Source organism: Cucurbita pepo, chromosome LG01 (genome assembly GCF_002806865.2).
Source record: "Cucurbita pepo subsp. pepo cultivar mu-cu-16 chromosome LG01, ASM280686v2, whole genome shotgun sequence".
In the NCBI taxonomy this organism is placed as follows: domain Eukaryota; kingdom Viridiplantae; phylum Streptophyta; class Magnoliopsida; order Cucurbitales; family Cucurbitaceae; genus Cucurbita; species Cucurbita pepo.
Genome location: NC_036638.1, coordinates 19014919 through 19036853, shown reverse-complemented (window position 1 = coordinate 19036853; position 21935 = coordinate 19014919). Strand labels below are relative to the sequence as shown.

Sequence of the window (21935 nt, the reverse complement as noted above, 5' to 3'; positions counted from 1 at the left end):
CAATTTTTAGAGTCGCATTAAATAAAATGATTATATGTATGAACTATATAAATATAACTTGAAGTGTAGCACACAAACAGAAACTGAGAATATGGCATTAGAATGGCAGGAAAAGGAATGGTTATCACCAACTGGTATATCATTTAGAGAGTTTTGGGAGAAAAATCTCTGGTTCATGCCTGGAAAGTAAAAAAACATTGAAACCTATTGAGAAGCAAATGCAATTTTCGGGAATATTTGAAACATCGAATTTGAAAATTATAGAGCTCGTGTTCCTCAGGAACTTATTCATACTTGAACAAATTTGTCTAGTGCAGATGTATCCAAGGCAGGGAATTCCTTTACAGCAGCAAGGACTGCGAGGCCGAGATTTATGGCATCGTCATGGCTTGGTGCCTAGAACACACAACATTCACAATTTACTAGCTGCAAAAAAAGCATACCAGAATGGTGACAGCAACTTAGATATGGATGGTTTACCTCGATGTTAAGAGGAAGAACCGGATCGTGCAGTGAGAGCCTCAGAAGGAACCACCCGCCAAATCCAGAAACCCGAACCTGTTTTTGAGTGGAAAGATTTGTTAAACCTTGCACAAATCATTTACATCCATGAGTATTAATTCTTGATACTCTCACATTATTTCTCATTTCCAGTTAGTGAAAAACAAAAGTGTTCGACAAAAGTTCCTGTTTTTTTGTTTTTCATTTTTCGGAGTGTAGAAATTTCGGAAACACCAATTTACCATATGGGAAATCGAGGACTGAAACCGTGGAAACATCATTGATGAAGCATAATTTAAATTGATTTTATCCAGGAGACAAGTCTAAACTTACCCCTTCATAGTTAACAGGAGCTTTCAGAAGCTTGGGATCAGAAGCAACGAGATTCTCAACATGCTTCAGCACTGCTTCTCCATAATCACGGAAGGGTCTGTAAGCATTAATTTATCAGTAACTTTGTGCATAAGCATCAAGAGAAGAATGTCTCATAAAACAAAATCACATAGGCATACCCTCCTTGAAGGTCTGGATGGTTTTGATTTATTTTTAATCGCAACTCGACAGCAACAGCAGGCTCTTGTAAACCGTCCACCAGATCTGTCAAAACTTGGCTTCCGCCACCCAATCCTGAGGCTCTTGCTGATGCAAGTTTGTTCAAAATTTTGACCTGAGATTCATCCTTGTATTGTTAAAGGAAACAATGGAGCTAAAGAGACAAATTAGATTAGTACATGTAAGTTTGTGGGGTGCTGTGTCAAATACCCACCATGAGATATGCGCCATCGTCAAGCCAATGGTTCTCCTTGAGAGCTCCATGACCACTGGTTTCAATAGCCAAATGTGACTCCTCGCCGACAGAATTCTACATCATCAATATTTTATTATTTCACTACAAAGGTTATACCGGGCAGGATGAGAGTTGAATGTATCAGATAGTCAGGCCCAAAATGACAACTGACAACAATTGATACTCTTCAGTAAAAGGAGTAAACGTAAGCCCATAAATCGATACATATGCATACCATAGAAGAAAATGTGTTCCTAATGTGTTCATGGTCTATTTTCTAGACAATGGCATGTCGTCGTGTCATGTCATATCTGTGGCATGCTTTTTAGAAATCATTCATTCTTTCTGGCTATTTCCTTGAGAAACTCATTGATCACACCAATCATGGCATTAGAATAGAGTAGAACAGTCAGTCTTACCAAACGAATAGCTTCATCAATCACATTTTTGTAGCCTCTTTTGAACCTGTGATGCTTTCCCCCTGAAGAAACGTTGAGTTAGAGACAAATATATAACCAAGTTCAAAAAGCTCTGGAATCCTTCATACCAAGTTTCTTCTCTATAAACAACGTTAGACCATCAGAAGTCACACTATCTGTAACAATAGTTGTTCCAGGATGCTGGGAAGGAGGAAAACAGAACATAAATAAACAGCTAAACGAAATTGAATAAAAAGTGTATTGTGACCGCTTTTACGAATTAAAGACAACAGCCCTTCAGAGAGCTGATACACAAATACCTCCTCAAGAACAATAGCAGACATCAAGGCAATTAGGCGATTCCGGTTGAACTCACGTCCATTAGAATCCACAGCAGCAGATCTGGACAAAAGGATGATTCAAAACAATTAGGGCATAGCATAAAAACTTTTCGAACATTACCTGTAAGCATTAATAGCAACCACGATTGTTACAACATTGATCATTACCTATCAACATCAGTGTCAAAGATGATCCCTAAATCGGCTTTGTTCTGAAGGACAGCCTCTGTTATAGCTTTCATTGCAGTCTTGTCCTCAGGATTTGGGATATGGTTTGGAAATAAACCTGGCACAAAAATATTTTTCTTTTTTAATTTTCGCAAACAATTTTGAAAGCTGGACCTAACTTTTGCCAAACCAAATATTACCATCTGGCTCCAAGAACTGACTACCAGAAGTGATTGCGCCCAGTGGTTCGAGCACCTTCGCCTGATGAGAGATTGGAATTAAGGATTTGTCAGAGTCTAATTTTCTTGATCTAGTATCTGTTCAATTTCTGACGATATAATTAGGCCAAGCAACTATACTATGGTTGTAAGAGCTTTTACAATGATCACAACAATAACTTATTGTTCTTGTTCTTCATTGTTCATGATCACAAAGGATTGAAGGAAATTTTAAATATAAATACGAAACAAAGAAAACATAGAGAACCTTCATTAGAATCAACCAACAAAAACAGAACTATAGAAGAACATTTATTATTGTTTACATTCAATTCTATATGGAATTAAAAATGAAAAATAAACAAGATTGTGAAAAGGCAAAAGCAGAAGAAGTTACCACAAGCTCAAAAACGAAGGAATAAAATTAATCTTAACGCTTCATACTACTGGTAGAAATAAAGGATTGATTAAAAATCAGGTGTCTCGAGGGCCGGTACTTACAGCAAAAAATCCTCCTGCACCGTTTCCAGCATCAACAACAATATGGAATCCTTCCAGGGGCTTTTCTGAAGTTTAAGAAATAGACATGACCAAGCCAACCAATTAACTTTAATTTCCATATCCATTTCAGCACAATGAAAAATTTAGATGATTGTACCTTTATTTCCTGCAGCTTTACGGACTGCCTTCACCAAATCAGATGCATAGACACTCATGTAATCGACCTTCTCTATTGTTGCAGAACCTTTCCCCCTTGAATTTATCAAATCATCTCTATTATTCAGGTTTTTATAGAATTCTGCAGCACGCCCCAGAATGTCTTTAATGTCAGCTTTGCCAAGCCCACCAGCATTTGTAAAAAATTTGAACCCATTCCTGTTGAACGGCAAATGACTTGCTGCAAAATAACAATATTTGTGATTTGTTAGCATGTTTCGCATGGATAAAAAAAAAAAAAAAAAAAAAANAGTCTTTACTTTTTTTTTTGCAATTATGTGGTTCCGTTCAATGCTTTAAAAGGGCAATTAGAGTTCCCCTAGGACTCTGATTTCATTTCACATCTCTAATAGAAATTTAATGAGGGCATTACATTAAAATTTGTAGTTGTCACACAGCACTATCGATTGGAGCCACTCAGCTTTCTGAAAATCCACCATAAATTTTCTCTAAAATCCAATAATCAGAGATTTTTTAATGTGTAGCAGTTTACCTGTTATCATAATGGATCCATCAGCAGGACAAAAAATTGCTTCATCTTCAGTAAGAGTGCTGTTAAACATAGCTGGTGTAGAAGCTAATCTATAAAAGAAGAGCAAATACCAAATATAAGTCTCCCACAAATCGGAGCACCAGCATCACAGTTCCAAGGAGAAAAAGTATTCGTCCTTGTACTCATCTAGTCCTTAGATAATGTCAGTAGACTCGAAAATATAAAGAAGCTGGATCCGATTATCCAAAATAGTAGAGGCATGAGAATTACATTTTTTAAGATTCGCATGTGACTGCTTGTGTGTATTTTTGGTTTCCTTTATTGATTTTTCTCTTATTATTATTATTATTTTGTTTTTCAGCACTGTCCGGTTGATTGGACCCTTGTTGTGTAGCCACTATTGATTTTTGTTCTATGGTTTCTCATCAGAGAGAGAAGGGTGGCTATGAAACAAAAATTTCAATCTTCAGAATTACGTGTCAAAAATTTAAACAAGATGCATACAGGTAATAAAATCAATATATTTTATCATCTTATACTTTTTCTCATAAGAATTATCATTTTATCTTCAAAAGCAACAACAATATTGGCATGAGAATACAACTCACCCGTATTGAATAACATCCAGCCCTGCACCAGCTATACCTTGAGAAATTGCATCCTGAAAGTTAATTGGGATGTCAGAAATGTAAAAATAATAATAACAAAATAGAAAGAAAAAAAAAATCAGGGCGGATGGGATCTGTCAATGTCTGGATATTTCAGTCAACTGAACATCAAATTGTAGTTTACATATTTAAGCAATACTCATAAAGCATGAGAAATATCAAGGAGCTGATTTGAAACAAAAAAACAAGAACGACTGAAGTATTGGTACATTGAGACCACACAAATTTTTAATTGTCCAAATGTTAGCTGAGTACATTAATAATTCAATGTAGAATTATTAAATCCAAACATCAAGTGGAGGAGAAATACCTGTAACTTTTCAGCTGAAATTCGTGAGTCGTGTCCAATAGAAACTCTAAAGCGTCGTGAACCATCAGCTTTTTTCTTTTCTAATAACCAAGCAGCAAAGCCAGCTCCTATTGCTTCTGCAACTGATTCAGTAAGATTCACAGGCTCTCCCTCGACACCAGCAACAGCAACGCCTCGAATATCACTGCAAGTTAAGCAACATTCTGAAATTTGGTAGCCAGTACAAACCAGCTACAAAATCTTGGGAAGGAGACTAATATTTGATAATTTCTCCAAATAAAGAGGAACATAAATAGGACATTCCGTGCTATTAAGTCCTCCTACCACTCCATGATGCATAAAAACTTCACATGTTTGACTTAATGGCAAGATGATATCTCAATTATTTTATAAAATATAAGAACTGTGGTAGTACATGTAGATGGTTACACAGAATAGGCAAAAGGAGGCAATTTTTAGTACCTTCCATTTTGAAGCTTCTGGAAATCAATATTATCAAGAGAAGAGATTGTAGATGGAGCAGCTGCAACAAGATCAGGGAAACAAGTATGCTTCAGATGGCAATGCTATAAAATTTGAGTAATTGAAAAGCATAAACAAAAGATACGAATTGGCATCATAAATAACCAAAGTCAAACAAAAAATAATAATTGAATGAAAAACAGCCAACCAGAAAATGCAAGCAAACGTGATGCATGAGAGGAATCAAGGAAAACAAATGTATCCTAGAGGATGTCTAACATGGTGGTTTGACGCTTGATGTCAACCTGGATAGTGAGAGTCTAGAACAGACCATTGCAGTGAACAGGTCCTCGATTAATAAAATTTATCTGGTGTGTGGAAAAGGTGCGCAGCTGCATGGATGACGTGCCAGTCCATGCAACCTTCCCTCCATCAAAGGGAAGCAAGTTAAAACGGGAAAAACAGTCCCTTCGATATTGGTCGCTGAACTGTCTAGACTGGTGGTAGCACTGTGATAGATTAATATTTTGGAAAACCTTCCCTGAAATTGCTGCATAGAAATTTACAATTTGTAGACTCAGTATTCATAGAATATTAATCTATAATGTTAACAGTCACATTATTCCTGAAGTGGAAGCTTCAGGCCATTGAGCATTTTATTTAGGCTACAAACACAGAGGAAACTTAATCTTAATATGGTTGGCATCTTCCCTGACAGGTTTGGAACAGCCTTCGGGCTTCCTTGTTAACACATACAATAATTTTATAACAATTAGTTACATGCCTCTCCTCCGTTTTTGTTGCGTTAACTAAAAAGGAGCAAGCCATGAGTATGGTCTAAAATCATTCAAATCTCGTCGGCTACATATCGAAGCTTAACATCTCCGTACTGTAAAAATATGGTCTGGGAATGGAGTGAAACTGTGAGGGTCCTTTTGCTGAAATTTTACTAGTTTTTGCTACATTCAATTCCTCATTTCATACGGGAAGAAACTCGACATGGATTGGTTTGAGAAATCTGAAGCGATGCAGAATCAAGAGCAGCTATTTGAGCAAAACTATAAGCAGAAACTTTGATCGGTCATGACAATAAAAGCCTGTTGAAAAGGATTGTCAAAACGCTAATCTACCACCCAAATCTCAAAATAGATTCCATGTGAACTATAAAGCCTAGGCTGCCAACATGAGCATCGTTCAGGGGTTAAAGAATCTATTCCTTCCCTTGAGATCAAAAATTCAAATTCTCACCTCCACATCTATTATGCTAAAAAAAAAACTATAAAGCTCATAGCTCACTTCTATTTTAAACTCCTGCCCAATTTCAAAATCCAATCACAGACGATTTTCTGGCGAAGAAAAATCGACGAACAAACAAGAAATTAAATCAAAAGCTTAATAATACTCTTCACTTTGCACATCGATATAATTGTTTTCAACGAAAACGTCACAGAACGACTGATTTATCCCAGACTCGATTACCATCGATTGCATAGTGGTTTTCAGAATTGAAACCGAATCAGAAAGAAACAAATGTCGGGGAAATTATACGATTATACCAATTCCAGATTGTCCAACAAAAAGTAGCGTTAGAATATGAAAACGAATTGTACCTGCCATTGAGAGAGCAGAGATTCGTTTCTCCTCGAAGAAAAATTGAGCTAGAGAAGCTACTCAGCAGTGCGGAGTTAGCAATGATTCCCAACTTTCTTCCGCCGTCCTGTTCTCTGGTGGCTTTAAATTAATAAATACTTGGCTTCGTAGAACTGGCCTGATTTTTATTCTTTAGTATCGTTGGAGATTTTTTTGTGGCTCACTATTTTTAGTTAACCAACAAAATGTCTTTGTTATGGGCTTCACCGAGAAGTCTCGTACCAATGAAGATAGTATTATTTGATTATAAAACTCATGATCATTCCCTAAATTAGCCGATGTGGGACTTTCATCCAACACCTCCCCTCGAACAAAGTACGTCTTCCCTTAATCGAGGCTCGACTTATTTTCTTTTGAACTTTTAGTCATTTTTTACTATGCTTTCGAGGCTTACAATACTAAGTTTATGACATAGCTCTGATACCAAGTTAGATAAACACGACTCTCCACAATGGTATAATATTGTCCACTTTGAGCATAAGCTCTCGTGGCTTTGCTTTGGTATTCTCAAAAGGCCTCATACCAATAATGGAGATAGTATTCTTTGATTATAAAATTCATAATCATTCCCTAAATTAGCCAATGTCATCCAACATGTCAGACACAAATGCCACATGAAGACGATCGAAGAGTTTCTAAATCTTTGAGAAGGTCGTATTTGATGGTTGGTGTGGAGATAGGCTTCGCTTCTACGACTGCCTCCCCAGCCGTTGTAAACACTGAGCGAGAACGATAAGGGGCATACAAACAATGTCGTTGCGCGGAAATGAAATTCACCAAGCTGGGGCAAATCGAGACCTCATGATTACATACATACATATATATATATAATTATATTACATAATAAAATAAAATAATAATAACGTGAAAATTATATATAAAAAACTTTTATCAAAAATGAAAAAAAAAAAAAAGGAATATTCGACCTATGATTACATATTTATTCGGTCTCGTGCCATTTAATTAAATGGGTATGAAAGTGAAACGACGTCGTATTCTATTCAACTATTTGATGACCGAGTCAACGCCATTGACCCGGGTTTTCCATGGCGGTAGAAATATATTATAAAAAATGAACGCGTACGAAAATTCTCTCTTTACTTTGGAATTCTGCTCTGTTGAACTCTGAGACGACCTAGGGTTTTACTTTCTTGGGGGAAAGAAGAAGAGGAAGAAGAAGAAGAAGATGATCGAGGTGGTGCTGAACGATCGTCTGGGGAAGAAGGTGAGAGTGAAGTGCAACGAGGACGACACCATCGGCGACTTGAAGAAGCTTGTGGCTGCTCAGACTGGGACTAGAGCCGAGAAGATTCGGATTCAGAAATGGTACAATATCTACAAGGATCATATTACTCTGAGGGATTACGAAGTCCACGATGGCATGGGCCTTGAACTCTACTACAATTAAGTAATTTTCTGATCGCTCTGGATATTTTATTTTTGTATGGAATGAAGTTTATTTCTTTTTATCATGTTGGATTTTTCCTGGAACTTTGTGTTGAAGGTTATGATTTTTGAGATTTTGATGTTCGAGTCCTACTCCGTTATGAAATTAATGATTCCATCCATGAATTTTGAACTGGATAAAGAGAGAAAGTGTGGTATTTTTATAATCTTGTTTGATAGCCTTTTAGGGCGACGTTTTGTTGCGGTTATTCAACTCTGGTTGTTTAGAGTAGAGATGTAAAAATAATCGAGAACCTTGCCAATTTTTGTTATAATCTGTCTTGCAGTAGAGATTTTAATATCTTCATCTTGTAGATTTTCCTCGTACTTCCAATTCCTGTTACTGTAAAATGCCAATTGAAGTTTGATGATGACAGAGTCTAATGGAGAAAGAACACTTTTAATGTGAAAGTACATATAGTTAACAATTTTCTTTTTTGTGGATAAGTATTAATTTATGATTGATTATGCATGCTTTAGCTGTTGCAGATTAGATATCAAAGGAATTGGTGAAAACAAAGGTGCTAGAATCTAGATGAATCTTGTGTTGTTGTAGCAATTTGCTCATTTCTCTATCTATGTATCCATTATGTCTTTATTTGGAGAATGGTTCATTCTAGGTGACATAGGAAGTCCTTTGTAGAGTTCCCAAAGTCAAGACGGCTAAGTGGAAAGCTTTTGGAAAAATAAATTTTTGACTTCGTCCATGTAGGGGACTGCTTCTGAATTAAGTTGCGAAGTCTCCTGCTCTTGTTCAACTAGTTCTTTCATAACAATTCCAAGTCATTTAAAGATGAAATCATGGATTGACCATGGTGTCTTATATAACCATGTTGGATCAAATAATGAGTCATTCATCATCCATGATCGATAATCTAATGGATCTTGCAAAACCGTTTTTACCTGATAAAAGTTATTGGTGGGAAGGCTTTCTTTATATCCTTGTACCTTACCAATGAAATTCATTTACCTCCTTATCTTTTTGTATGGTGGAGTTATCAGTAAGCTTGCTCGTTGCAACCTTTAATCAACAGTTTCCTCAAAACATCCACCCGTTCAGGCCTATTAGAAAACATAATAACGAATCATCCTGTATTTATCCCCTCAAGGTTTTCACTCTCCCGAAAGGTTTGCCATTTAATAACATTGAAAACTGCATCTTTGCTGGTACAACTTAATATTCACTTATGCCATGTTTCACTAAAGCCATTTTTCTTGAAACCACATCAAGGAAATGCCAGAAAGTAGGTAAAAATTTCTGCCATATGAACCAGATGAAGATCATCTGTGAGCCACACACGAACAATGTGGAGGGGATATTTTTCTGGCAACTATTTTGTGCCAAATAGAGACAAGTGGGTGGGGAAAGTTCTTCTAAATGCCTCAAACGCTGATTTACAGTTAGAATTCGTTATCCCTTACTTTCTCTCCCTCTCTCCCTGATTTGGAGATAACTTCACCCCTCCAAATGGCTAAACTTGTGAGGATTTGCAACAAATAGAGAAATCTTAGTCAAAATTCCATTTCTAAATCTCTTTCAAAAAAGAATCAAAGCACTCTAAACTATTGGGACACTAGGACTGGTCGATTGCAACTCTACTTGGAAAGAAAATTTCTTAAGGAGGTGAAGTTTTTCTTTTGGACTCTTCATTTAGGAAGCCTTACTGGATGAATGTGTTCTCTTCTAGTTAAGAACACAACTACATATGGTTGGTATCATCGATTATTTGCCTGGTCTGCGGTCAAATATTGCATTGAACTCCTTTCATTAGCATTATAATGATATTTTATGGCATGTATCAGGCTTAAGATACTACGCATGGTTGCTTTCCACTTGGAAAAAGTTGTCTTGTACATGGTCGCTGATTTTGCCTGTTTTGTTCACTTGATGCAGGGCATGGAAAGCCATACGTGGGCTTTGCTTTCACTCTCTCGTTAGCCAGCTCAATGATGTGGTACGGGGTTCCCTGTTTAATTTGTATTATAATAAGCATATATTATTATGACTGTTTCAGAATCAAACTCGCAAGTTTCATGTAATGCAATCAAACTGCTTATTCGGTGATATTATGTGTGGTAACTTCTATTATATTTATGTTCTAAGGCCTGTTTGGTTTTGTGTTTTCATTTTGAAAAAACTATATAGACGACAATGGAACAATATGGTCCTAGAGATGAACTGTCATTCTCGATCCTATGATTTTTTCTATTACTTTCCTTGTTGCCTCATTTATTTGAATAATTAGGATGGAGGCCACAGAATCATTGTTTGAAGATTCGAATTCTGTCTGCAAATGAATAATTTTGATCTATTTTTTAAGTTCTTAAAAAAAAAAAGATTATATATGTGTGTTATACTAAGTTGTCCATTTGAAACTTTAAACAAAGTGTCGAGTATTACTGCCAGGAAAGAGCAAGCTGGGTCTATGAGAACTAGGCTTGATTTTTAATTAGTTGTGAGGTTCATAGTCATCACCAAGGGTCAACGTCATGGAACATTTTTTTTTTTTATCATTATGTATTGTTTTATTTTGACAACAACATTTATTTGTTGGATGTAAGAGAAATGTCTACATCATTAGGTGATTCTTCATTGGTTTCTTCTGCAATTCAATATGAACACCATGTGCCTTTTCTTGCTATCTTATAGAGAATTGGAAGAATCGAATAATTACTCTACATGTTGCCCTTTAAATTGGAGAATAATATGTCGGTGATTTTTAGGTCTCGAGTAACTCGTTCATCATCGTTAGGTTTTGGGCTTCTTTCCACCATAGCTATGAATCTAGTAAGATATATGTAGATTATGTGATGAGTAAATCATACCGAATTTTAAGTAATAGTTTTAGTTTTAAATGTCATTTGCAATCTTTGTATTGTTTGTAGCATTCTTATGTTGATAATGGTTAATTTTATTTGATAGGATAACATTCTTTAGTCAATTTGTTTTCATAGTTCATTTCGGTTAGGTTGTTTTTCTTCTCTCATAACTCGTTTTTAATTACTTGCGAAGATTTGTCAAGACAGTTTAATTGATTAAAGTTTTGTATTTACAACTTAAAAAGTTAGACGATCGAATCTTCGTTAGAAAAAAAAGCTATAGCGACCTCGTAGAAAGGCGAACAACTTTGAGCCTAAACTTCGCTAAGGTTCTTGAAACGATGGTTTGACATCGTATCAACAAGATTGACTTGACTCGAGTCGCTTATCATAAGTCACTTAAGCAAATTATAATGTCGAGTTCTTCAATATTGGTCATATCGATAATGTCATCATTTAACATGTTTAGTTAACATTCTTTAATTCTAATTTCTTTGTTATCGTTTAATCTTTAAAGATTATATAGTAATCACTCTCCCTCTTCCATCTCTATTACTCTCACTTTGCATGTTTACGATCTTAAATTGAATTATTTGTGTTAAAAAAAAAAACATCTTTTAAACGTTATAACTAAAATAATAATAACCGCTTAGATATATAAAAAAGGATCAAGTACTTTTTTCTATAAAAAAAAAAAAAGAAAAATAGTGCATCAAGTGTATGCTATAAATAAAATTAAGGTTTCAATTAAAAAATATTAGTTGAGCTATGATCGGACTAAAAAATATTATTTTAATAAAAGCATTAAATATAATATAACTAAAAAAATTATATTTTGGAAAACTTAAATATAGTTAGTTGCAGACATTTTTATGATTTAACATAAGATTATTTTTGTGTGCATTAATCCTAATTGACATTTGTTATTTGAATATGATGTTTTGGTGTAAAGTCTAAACCCTAATGTTTTTTCTTCTCCAAATATCTTATTGTATAATAATCAAATACAATATCCCTCTTGGATTATTAAACATTATATACTTTTTCACGAATGTCTCATGCTATAGTTTATTGGGCCATCACATTCAAAGTTTCTTTAAAAATAAAGGGTTTTCAGGCCAACGAGGAATCGAATCATATGAGCAATTGTTTACGAGGATAATTGAGCTGACTTAAACACTCGAAAATATTTTATGTCTAAAATTTTCAGATTTGTATCAAATAGATCACTAAATTATTTATGGACACAAAATTAAAAGATTAATGTCATATTATACCCGATTAAAATTTATTTCTAATATATTTGTGAATTGAAGTAAGAAATTATAATTTTACCTTGGAATCGTTCCAACTCCGTATTCTTCTAGAGCTAATTAAACTTGTAGTTTAACTCTACAAGGCATTTAAACTTCGTATTTCTTAGGGTTAAACTAGTAATTTAACCCTAAAAGCGTTATAATTCATATTTTTTAGAACTAAACTTATAATTTAATTTTAAAAACTTTCCCGACATCATATTTGTTAAATAAAGAGGGAGGAGAAAATGCATAAAGGTGGGAGATTCCCGAAAAAAAAGTGATTTTAAAACACGTCTAAATTATTCATGAGTTATTAAACACAAAATTAAAAGATTGATGTCATATTATACCCAATTAAAATTTATTTCTAATACATTTGTTAATTTAAGTAAGAAATCATAATTTAACCCTGAAATTGTTCCAACTCGGTCTTCGTTTAAATTTCGTATTTCTTAGGGCTAAACTAGTAATTTAAAAAAGTTATGTTTAGAAAGTTGACTTTGAAGTACAGGTGCTGTCCCCATGGAGGATTCTTGGATCTGGGTTTTGTTAAACAATAAAAAAGATGTGTTTTTTTTAGAACCCCAATGAGATTTTGGCGTTAAAAAAGAGAGGAGAAAATCCATGTGAGTGAGAGAGTCCATAAAGGCAGCCTTAGGGTTTGGGTTTGCCTTTTCTTGGAAGACACCTCTTGTTTGGTTGGTTGGTTTGGTTGGTTTGACTTTTGGAGAGATGGTGCTGTGAGCTTAGCTCATGTGAACATCCCACCGACAAACAACGTTTGTTTCTGTGTTTTCTTTTCATGGATTCAAAGCACGCCACACCATTTCCTTCTGTTTTTGTTCTTGTTCTGTCCACTTGTTGTAACAGCACAATCGCATACGATATTGTCTGTGACCCGTTACGTATTACCTGACAACCTCGTAGTTTTAAAACGCGTCAATTAGGAGGAAGGAGTTTTCACATGTTTATAAGGAATGTTTAGTTCCCTTTTTTAACCACCTTCTTTGGAGTCCAGCGTCCTCAGTGTCTCCAACCAACGTCGGATCTCACAGTCCACCTGTCTTGGAGCCCAGCGTCCTCGTTGGCACACCACCCCAGTGTCCTCGGTCTCTCCAACCAATGTGGGATCTCACAATCCACCTCCCTTCAGGGCCAGTATCCTTAGTGGCACATTGCCTCAGATCTCACAGTCCACCTCTCTTGGGGCCCAGCGTCTTCGTTGGCACACCGCCCCTATGTCCTCGGTCTCTCCAACCAATGTGGGATCTCACAATCCACCTCTCTTTGGGGCCAGCGTCTTCACTGGCACACTGCCTCAGATCTCATAGTCCACCTCCCTTGGGGCCCAGCGTCCTCGTTGGCTCACTACCCCAATGTCCTCGGTCTCTCCAACCAATGTGGGATCTCACAATCCACCTCCCTCCGAAGCCAATGTCCTCACTGGCACACTGCCTTATATTTAACAAGGGGCCAATGTGATACTATTTATAACAGTTCAAGCCACTTTGACCCGTTACATATCGCCGTTAGCCTCACAGTTTTTAAAACGCATCTATTAGAGAGAGGTTTTCACACCCTTATAAAGAATATTTCGTTCCTCTCTCCAACCGACGTCAACATTTCATGATTAAAAGGCCTTTCTTAGTTATGTTTTGCTTGAATTTGGTATCAGCTACCTCCTCTTCACGGTAATATTGAGCAAAATACGAACAATAAGTATGGGGAGCACCAAAAAGGAGAATCATTACTAGAAAATATGGAGTTTTCAACAATAAAAAAAACAAGACCAGTTCTTGTCTGGGTTAAAACAAAGGAGCAGAGCAGCAGCTGAGCTGCATATCAAGCTGCAACTGATCAAAAATTTGGGCTTTCCCATAAGCAACAAATGAAAAGAAAAAAAGAAACAACAAACAGAACATATGGTTCAACTGTACAATGTAGGAAAGAAGCTCCCTTTCCTGACATTTTAATATTGTCGTTTCTTCGAGAATCTGCTTCGAGAATTTGCGAGTATGGTTAGTCTTCGTGCTGTCCTCATAAACTTGCTGCGAAAACGAGAAATCAAACGTCGTAAGAACTCGGAATCTAACAGTCTCTTTTAGACCACATAATCAGATGAATGATAATGAGGATTTACCTGAAAGGCTCATCTCCAGCTTGCTTTGTAGCACCAAGAGCATCCTGATAAAGAACAGAATTCAGCATCTCTGACCGTCCTACGCTAAACATGTTGCCGAGCTTTCTATACAATTCTTCGTATGATCCGAGGACCGACAGGTCGAGTGTGTGACTGACATTCTCCAACTCCATAAACACCTCGCAATGACCAATGTCCAAGCTTAGACCAGTTTTGTTCGGACCGTTGTATGACGTAGACCCTCCATCTGATGAATTGTCCAGTGAACCGTTCTGCTGTGAGGACAAGCCAGAACCATCAGAAAGATTCGATGCTTTCTCTAGATTTGCATCGGATGCGTTCGTCGTATCTCCAGAGGAGCTGTTAGAACTCTGTTGATTAGGAAGAATGAGTTGGCCAAACAATATGATATGATCTGGTTTTGTCTCTTTGGTTTCTTTTGAGCTTTGGATATGATTTCCCACTGTTAGCCAATGAGATTGATTATCAGGGCTTTTCGTGCCTCCGAAGCTATCCTCGCCACGGACGACAGGGATCGGAGTGGCACCTTCAAGATGCTTAAGACCGGCAGGAAACTGTCTCAAAGGCGGTATGCTGATTTGGAGGTTGGATGAAGAGAGTCCAAATTGAGTATGCCTGGCTCCCTGTATGCCTGCAGGAATGTTGCTCGCCGTAATGCTTTGAAACGGGTTGGTTGCTTCGAAGAAATTAGTCGAAAACGAGGGCATCGGAAGGTGACCAAATACAGCAGTTTCGGCCTGAAGCGGATAACGTGGCTTCTTTCTTGGTGGCAAGAAGGGGGAGACATGGATTGCTGGCATGTTTACTACCACTTCAACCAACCAGGGGTTAACACTCTTCACATTTTGTAGTAAATCTGGTTCATCCCATGACACCTACAAGAACAATGAGACATGACAAAAATTAGCAGCAAGAACATCAAATGAAGTGAAGTGAAGTGATTTTCCGAGGCTTACGAAATAAACTAACCTGCAGCATTCGCCATGGAGAATCAGGCCACCGAACAGGATCGGCAACCTGGATCGAAGATATCGTTCCCATAAACCAGCTTATCCGAGACGAATCCTCGGTTTCGAAAGGCATCTTAAATCTCATAGCAGAATACCAATGAATTTGCATAGCAGATCTTACAGTAGAGGCCCTAACAACAAATTCTGGAGTGCCAGCACATGGGTAGTACACAATCTCGAAGCGCTTGCCACTGGCAGCAAGCGTTGCAGCTTCGATGACGGATTCGACCTTCACTCTCCCGTTAAGATTCCCGTTTGAGTGTCGTCTTACCATTCTACCTTCATTTTCCCTCATGAAATCAGAATACCCCATAAGTGAAGAGCCTGAATTTGCAGGGTTCCACCCAGGTGAGTAATCAATTCCGCAACCAATTCCCCTCTTGGCTCGCCTAACTCCGACACAAAGATCACCAGTTTCTGCCCGGAGGAAAACAATCGAGTCCCCTGCAACAAGCTTCTTCTGATTCACAAAATTACTCCACCCCGTCGTCAAAAGATGGCGACGGGGAGTCCCTCTGTATATATGTCTAAACTTCCAAATCTCGCCATGAACATCCTTGGCAAGAATGGTCTGAACAGGAGGTTCTGCCGAGTAATCCAACGGAGGGAAGATAGTCTCGGCACAATAGCGAGGAACAGAGAATCCTCCACCATTGTTCGCATCAGATTGCGTCAATGTCTTGGCAAAGGAGGATGGTTTCTCCTGGTTCCTAATATCATCGTGTCCAAGAAGCTCGTAGTCGTCATCCAAATTGAATTCATTGTTCCTCAATGGAAGCAAACTTATCTTAGCAAAAATCTCATCCGTTTCAAGATCTGCCATATATTTAGTAGCAGACACCCTACAAGGAATGAGTGAAGGAATCCGAGCGTTCCCAAAATCGACATTCCCCTGAGCATGCTCCGCGTGGCCCTGGGGAAAGTAGACCACCTTAGAGTTAACAGAAGGCATTTGAACCATCCCACCAGCACAAGCATGCCATAGCTGAGAATCTAAACACTTCTCAACGTTCCTCATTGGTTCTTTCACTGAATCCATTCCTCTATTCATAATCCAAACCAAAAATCCTTAATGATTCTCAATCAAAATCCTCACAGATAAATGAATTGAACAAACCAGATGATGAACAGCAATCAATCACCCTCTGATGAACATCACACAAATTGGGGAAAACAAAAAAACCTTAAAACAACAAAAACTCCTGCAAACAAACAGAAAAGAACACTCAAAACCTGAATAGATATCAGAAATCAGCCACTGAAGCAAACATTCATTCATCTAAATGAGTCAAATAAGAAACAGATATCCACGAACAGGAAAACAAAACAATAAATTACAAACCAACACATAAATTCCTCATACCTTTTATCCTAAATCGAAAGTTGACCGTCGAAATTGACAATCGCAGCCGAAGAAACTTCAGTGAACTACCAAACTCAAATTCGCTTCGCTGTTATCAACACAGAACTGAGATTCCGAACAAACCTCACTCCGATTCTTCAACAATTAATCAAATCCTTCCCGTAAATCACAAATTGAGGACGAAAAAGAAAGAACAATTCAGTAATTCTTACAATCTTGTTGCAAAATCCACAAACAATACGACAAAAAGAATTTGCCCCAATCTTCCACAAACCAACAGAGAAATGGAAATTCTCGCAGTAAGAAACAGATCAAACGTGTGAAATCTGAAGAACAAACAACAGAAATTTGTGGCGCGCGCGAGAGAGAGAGAGAGTTTGTAATAGAGTTGCTTCCTCCTTCACTAACACACGCCTGAAACTCTTCCTCCTTCGCCGACCTCACTTTAATTGCCAGTGACAAAGTGAGCGATTTATTTATAATCTCTCCCGTCTTTTTTTCCCCTTTTTTTTCTTTTTTTTTTAGTTCATTTAATTTATTTAATCCAACACCTTTTTTTAAAAAAAAAAAAAAAATTAATTAATTAATTTTTTTTAATCAATATTCGTTCCATAATTATTAAAAAAAATAAAAAATTTACCATTAATTTTTTATATTTCGGTCAATTATAATGTCTTAATCACTAAATTAACTTAATAATCCTATAGTCAAATCAACATTGACAAAATATCACAAACAGTAAAAAAATATTTTACTTTAGTAACTTTTGTTCCTAAAAAATTACTGCCACTGTAATTTGAATGATCGTTTTTAACCCTATTACGTCACCAAAAGTAACTTTTTCCCTTTTCTTTCGCATTGTTTTTAGAACGAAATTTGGGCAATATTTTTCGAAACAAAGTCCAGTAACATACGTAAAAAAAAAAATTAAATAAATAAATAAACATATTTTCAAAAATAAAATAAATTATCCTTTTTTATTTTTTTAATAATTGAAAGATTAAAATTTGGTTATTTTTTTAATTAATTAAATAATTTTAAAATTTATTGATGACTCCTTAAGTTAAGGACATATTTATAGTAAACTATTATTAATATAATCAAATAATAATAATTATTATTTTTATTTTTATTTTTATTTTTATTTTTTTAGATCTTAAAGAGTGTAACGACCACATCCCAAGAAGACCACAAATTCAGCCATTCATTCGGGTGTCCTCTTCCTCCTTCCTTCATGTTTGTTATCTCTTTTTTTTTTTCTTTTTTTTTTTAATAATTATTATTATATATTTAACATCGATTTACTCCATTTTTTATTTTCTTCTTTTTCCTGCTTTTATTTTCCCACTCTCCTTCCTAGCGCGTGGCTCACAATATCTCTTATTAATTTCCAAGAATAAAAGTAATTATTTTAAAATATCATAATTTCGTAACATATTAATCATGGGTTGCTTCATTATATGATGTTATTTTTATTTTTTAATGATTAAAAATATTTTTATTATTATTATTACGACTCTAAATTTGATATATATATATATTAAGTTTATTTTAAATAAAAAAGGTATGATTATCCTTATAAACAAGTTGCACGCTCACTCATGCAAACAAAAGTCAATCATGTGAAAATGTGCGATTAGAAAAATAAATCGGTTCGGGATTGCAATTTTTTTTTGTTTAACAATGGTAAAATGAGGTTAAATCTCTCTATTTTGGTCGGGATTACGTATCTAAATTAGTTGAGCTATGTTGATAATAAACTCGTTTTTCTTAGTAGAATAGTTCGGGACGACAAATTACGGGAGTTATTAGGTTATTAAATAAAATAAGTTGACTTAAATATAAATAATAAAAAAAATTGATTTGGAAATTTAAATTAATTTTGTTTTTATGGAACATTAATGTCTTTGTTTGTTTGTATGGGGATACAGTCAAAATAGTTAGGGTTTAATTAAGATGAAAACACTGAAATCAAGGGAGGTTCGGGGCGGTAAAAAGGGAACCATGGTCTAGGTTTGGTTGTCATAATTCCTAACTCTCCGGAGTTAACCATGGTTAAAGTCTTAACCGAATCCCGGCTCCCCAAGTTGTCGGTCAACAGCAATGACTTTTCCAACTCAATTTTTGTTATTTAATTTGTCTTCCCCATTTTTAGGTCCCGCTAAAGATCTGGTCAGTTCTATACTTCGAGGCTATTTTCGTCATTTCAGCTCACTTACCTCTCCTGTGTTTTTGGATCAGCGGATTTTAATTAACTCATCATTTTGACTTTGTAAGTGCTTTGCTGTCTCTTTGGGACCGGATATTTCTCAACTTAATTTAATTGTCTTTCAAATTTTAATGTTTTGAGCAGCTGGTCGATACTTGTTTCGAGTCAACTTTTTCAAAGCTTTTTCACTTATCCAAAGTCACTCTATAATGAGATGCATTCGAACATAATGTTGAGGATTACTGGGAATGAATCCCACATTGGTTAATTTGGTAGAAAATCATGGGTTTATAAGTGATGAATACTATCTCCATTCGGATTAGGACTTTTTCGAAGCCCAAAGCAAAGACATGAGAACTTATGCTTAAAGTGGACAATATTATACCATTGTGGAGAGTCGCCATTCCTAACACATTAACCTCGTTTTTGGGTTTGTTTTAAGCTTCAATCAACTTATCGAAAAATACATTGATTCATCGTGTTTTATAAGCTCGAGTTGCAATTTTAGGGTTTGAAGTGTGCAAAATAATAAATTTTAAAGACATATTTATTTGGGATTTTTCAAAAAATTTATTTTAATCCATGAATTTTTTAATTCTAATTATAATAAATAAGAAATATATATATATATATATATAGAAAAACTTGGACAACATTCAAAACATTGACAAGACAACCAAACAGTTGGTTTGTCCAATATTTCAGTTTAATTTTTTACCCTTTTTTTTTTTACCTTTTTTTAATATTTTTCTTCGTTTTAATATTTACACTTGTTAAGTCTACTCTTTTTACCTCAGTTGATGTGACCTTGATGCTACATTTTTTACCTACTAAATTACGATTTTAATTAAAAAAATTAGAATTTAGATGATATAATTAAAAAAAATTAATTTTAAATTAATTGTTTAATGGAATCTTTCATAAAATTCTTATAAACAGTTTCATTTATAATTTAATATAAAAAAAATAAATAAATATTTAAATTACGAGTATATATTATTGAATCCATTAAATTAGGGAAAAGTGATTAAATTAAAGTTGGGTAATTTAATTTACCATTTAATTGAGAGAGCATAAAGAAGCGAAATTAGGGTGAGATTAGCTAATTAGACAACGTAATTAAGGGAAAAGACGAGGGATTATAGGAATTAATTAATGAATTTTTTTTATTATTAAATAATTTTTTAATAGATAAATAAATAAAGATATTTGTATATTTATAAAATAAAAATAAAAATCCTTATATTGAACTTGAAAGCGACGTGAAAAGTGTGTGTATATATATTTAATAAAGAAACAAGAAGTTAGGTTGGAAGTGGGAAAAAGGAAAAAAGAGTGGGAAGAAAGTAAAAAAGAAAAAGAAGTTTGGGGGTGAAAATGCAATTATGGTAAAGAAAAGGGGTGGAAATGAAAGAGAAAAAAAAAAGGAAAGAAGGGAAGGGTAGCGTTACAGCTAGGGGACAAAGTGTGTGATATGGGGATTCCTCACCCGCGCATGGCTTTTGGATTCTTCGATCAACGTGGCGGGCTGTGATGTAACTCTTACACGTAGGGCCCACCACCCGTCCGTCACCCTCAGGACAGCCTACTGCTGATGTGACATCCAGATGGCTTCTCCTTTCTGGGCCCTTCCTCCGTATCTCTGTCTTTTACCTGTTTTTCTTTTTCTCCTTATTTATTTATTTTTTAATTTTTTTGTAACCATTTAATTTATAAATTCAATTATTATTATATCAATAAACTCAATACTTTTATTACTTATTAAATTATAAAAATCAACATTTAAATTTAATAAAATAATTCACAAAAAAAATTAAATTGATAGTAATAAATTCTAAAAATAAAATAAAAATTTGATTTTTTAAAAAATTAAGTGTGAAAAGCTTTGGTTTTTTCAATACCAACAACAAGAAAATAAAGATTTAAATAAAAAATAATAATAAAATAATTGAAGACAAATAAATGAGGTGCCTTGAAACATATGCAATACAATAAAGACGAATCAAATTAAAAAAATAATAATAATATAATTCGAATAAAATATTAAAATAAGTGGATGATCTCAAATGGGTCTTTCCATAAAAAATTATAAACAAACAACAAATAAATAAATAAATAAATAAATAAAAGGGCAAGTGGGAAAAATAAGCCATCGGTGATTGCTTCAAAACATTGATTGCTCACACGTGTGGACGCGTCTCCGGTGGCTGTTCCATCGCCGCCCCGCCGGCCGCGGCATTGCACGCAGTTCTATTTTAGTCAACGCCCCACATTTATTATTATTAATATTAATTATTATGTTAAATCAAATATTTTAATATCTTTCAATTAACTTAATTTTTTTTTATTATTTGCCGTTAATTGTTTTGTTCTTTGGAATTTGTGTATTTTAGGCCCATTACATGTGGGCCTGAGTGATAGTTTTGGGCTGTCTTTTAGGCCCAATATATCTTCTTTATGTATTTTTTTTTTAATATTTTCTAATCAATTGTTTTTATCATATATATATATATATATTTTTTTTTACGCCATTAAATGCATATAAAAATACGTTATTAACGACATTTTAAATAAAAATTTATTAAAATTTTAAATGATAACACTTTTAAATTCAAAATTAAGATATATTAATACAAAATTTAGTGCTGAATTTTGTTTTTTTTTCTTCTTTATTTATTAAATTAATACAAGCTTTAATTAATGTTTGAAAAAAAAACTCATAATTTTATTAATTAAAATTCTACAATTTGTAAATTAAGTCATCAAAATATTTTAATTTATATTTTTATTAAGCTGTTAAAAATTATTGATTAAAATGAACACTCCTAATATCAATATGGGCCTAAGTAACAATATTGGGCTTTTAAGGCCCATTATTACCTTTGGATTCAGGC

General features: G+C 34.8%; 3 protein-coding genes across 5 annotated transcripts; 1 reads left to right on the top strand and 2 right to left on the bottom strand.

The window, feature by feature from the left end:
• Nucleotides 1-75: 75 nt before the first annotated feature.
• LOC111800976 (phosphoglucomutase) lies at nt 76-6848 on the bottom strand. 2 transcript variants are annotated; one of them, XM_023684921.1, is made up of 18 exons: nt 6695-6832; nt 5416-5634; nt 5085-5145; nt 4623-4806; nt 4253-4305; nt 3645-3733; nt 3093-3332; nt 2936-3000; nt 2417-2477; nt 2217-2334; nt 2028-2109; nt 1836-1908; nt 1708-1769; nt 1268-1363; nt 1014-1168; nt 835-931; nt 481-558; nt 76-396 (listed from the first exon to the last, which is right to left on the bottom strand). In XM_023684921.1, the coding sequence occupies exons 1-18, from the start codon at nt 6699-6701 to the stop codon at nt 289-291; spliced, it is 1848 nt and encodes a 615-aa protein (XP_023540689.1). In that variant the 5' UTR covers nt 6702-6832; the 3' UTR covers nt 76-288. The 2 variants fall into 2 exon arrangements, with proteins under 2 accessions (XP_023540689.1, XP_023540698.1); XM_023684930.1 differs by lacking the exon at nt 5416-5634 and having other exon boundaries at nt 6695-6848.
• Nucleotides 6849-7817: 969 nt separating this feature from the next.
• On the top strand, nt 7818-10375 carry LOC111808931 (ubiquitin-like protein 5). Of its 2 annotated transcripts, none has more exons than XM_023695298.1 (2): nt 7818-8142; nt 10075-10375. In XM_023695298.1, exon 1 carries the CDS (start codon nt 7921-7923, stop codon nt 8140-8142), a length of 222 nt encoding a protein of 73 aa, XP_023551066.1. In that variant the 5' UTR covers nt 7818-7920; the 3' UTR covers nt 10075-10375. The 2 variants fall into 2 exon arrangements, with proteins under 2 accessions (XP_023551066.1, XP_023550983.1); XM_023695215.1 differs by having other exon boundaries at nt 10066-10375.
• A 3643-nt stretch (nt 10376-14018) lies between these two features.
• On the bottom strand, nt 14019-17264 carry LOC111776817 (auxin response factor 16-like). The gene is made up of 4 exons (XM_023656200.1): nt 16833-17264; nt 15429-16671; nt 14439-15334; nt 14019-14346 (listed from the first exon to the last, which is right to left on the bottom strand). Exons 2-4 carry the CDS (start codon nt 16518-16520, stop codon nt 14268-14270), a joined length of 2067 nt encoding a protein of 688 aa, XP_023511968.1. The 5' UTR covers nt 16521-16671; nt 16833-17264; the 3' UTR covers nt 14019-14267.
• Between the last annotated feature and the right edge of the window lie 4671 nt (nt 17265-21935).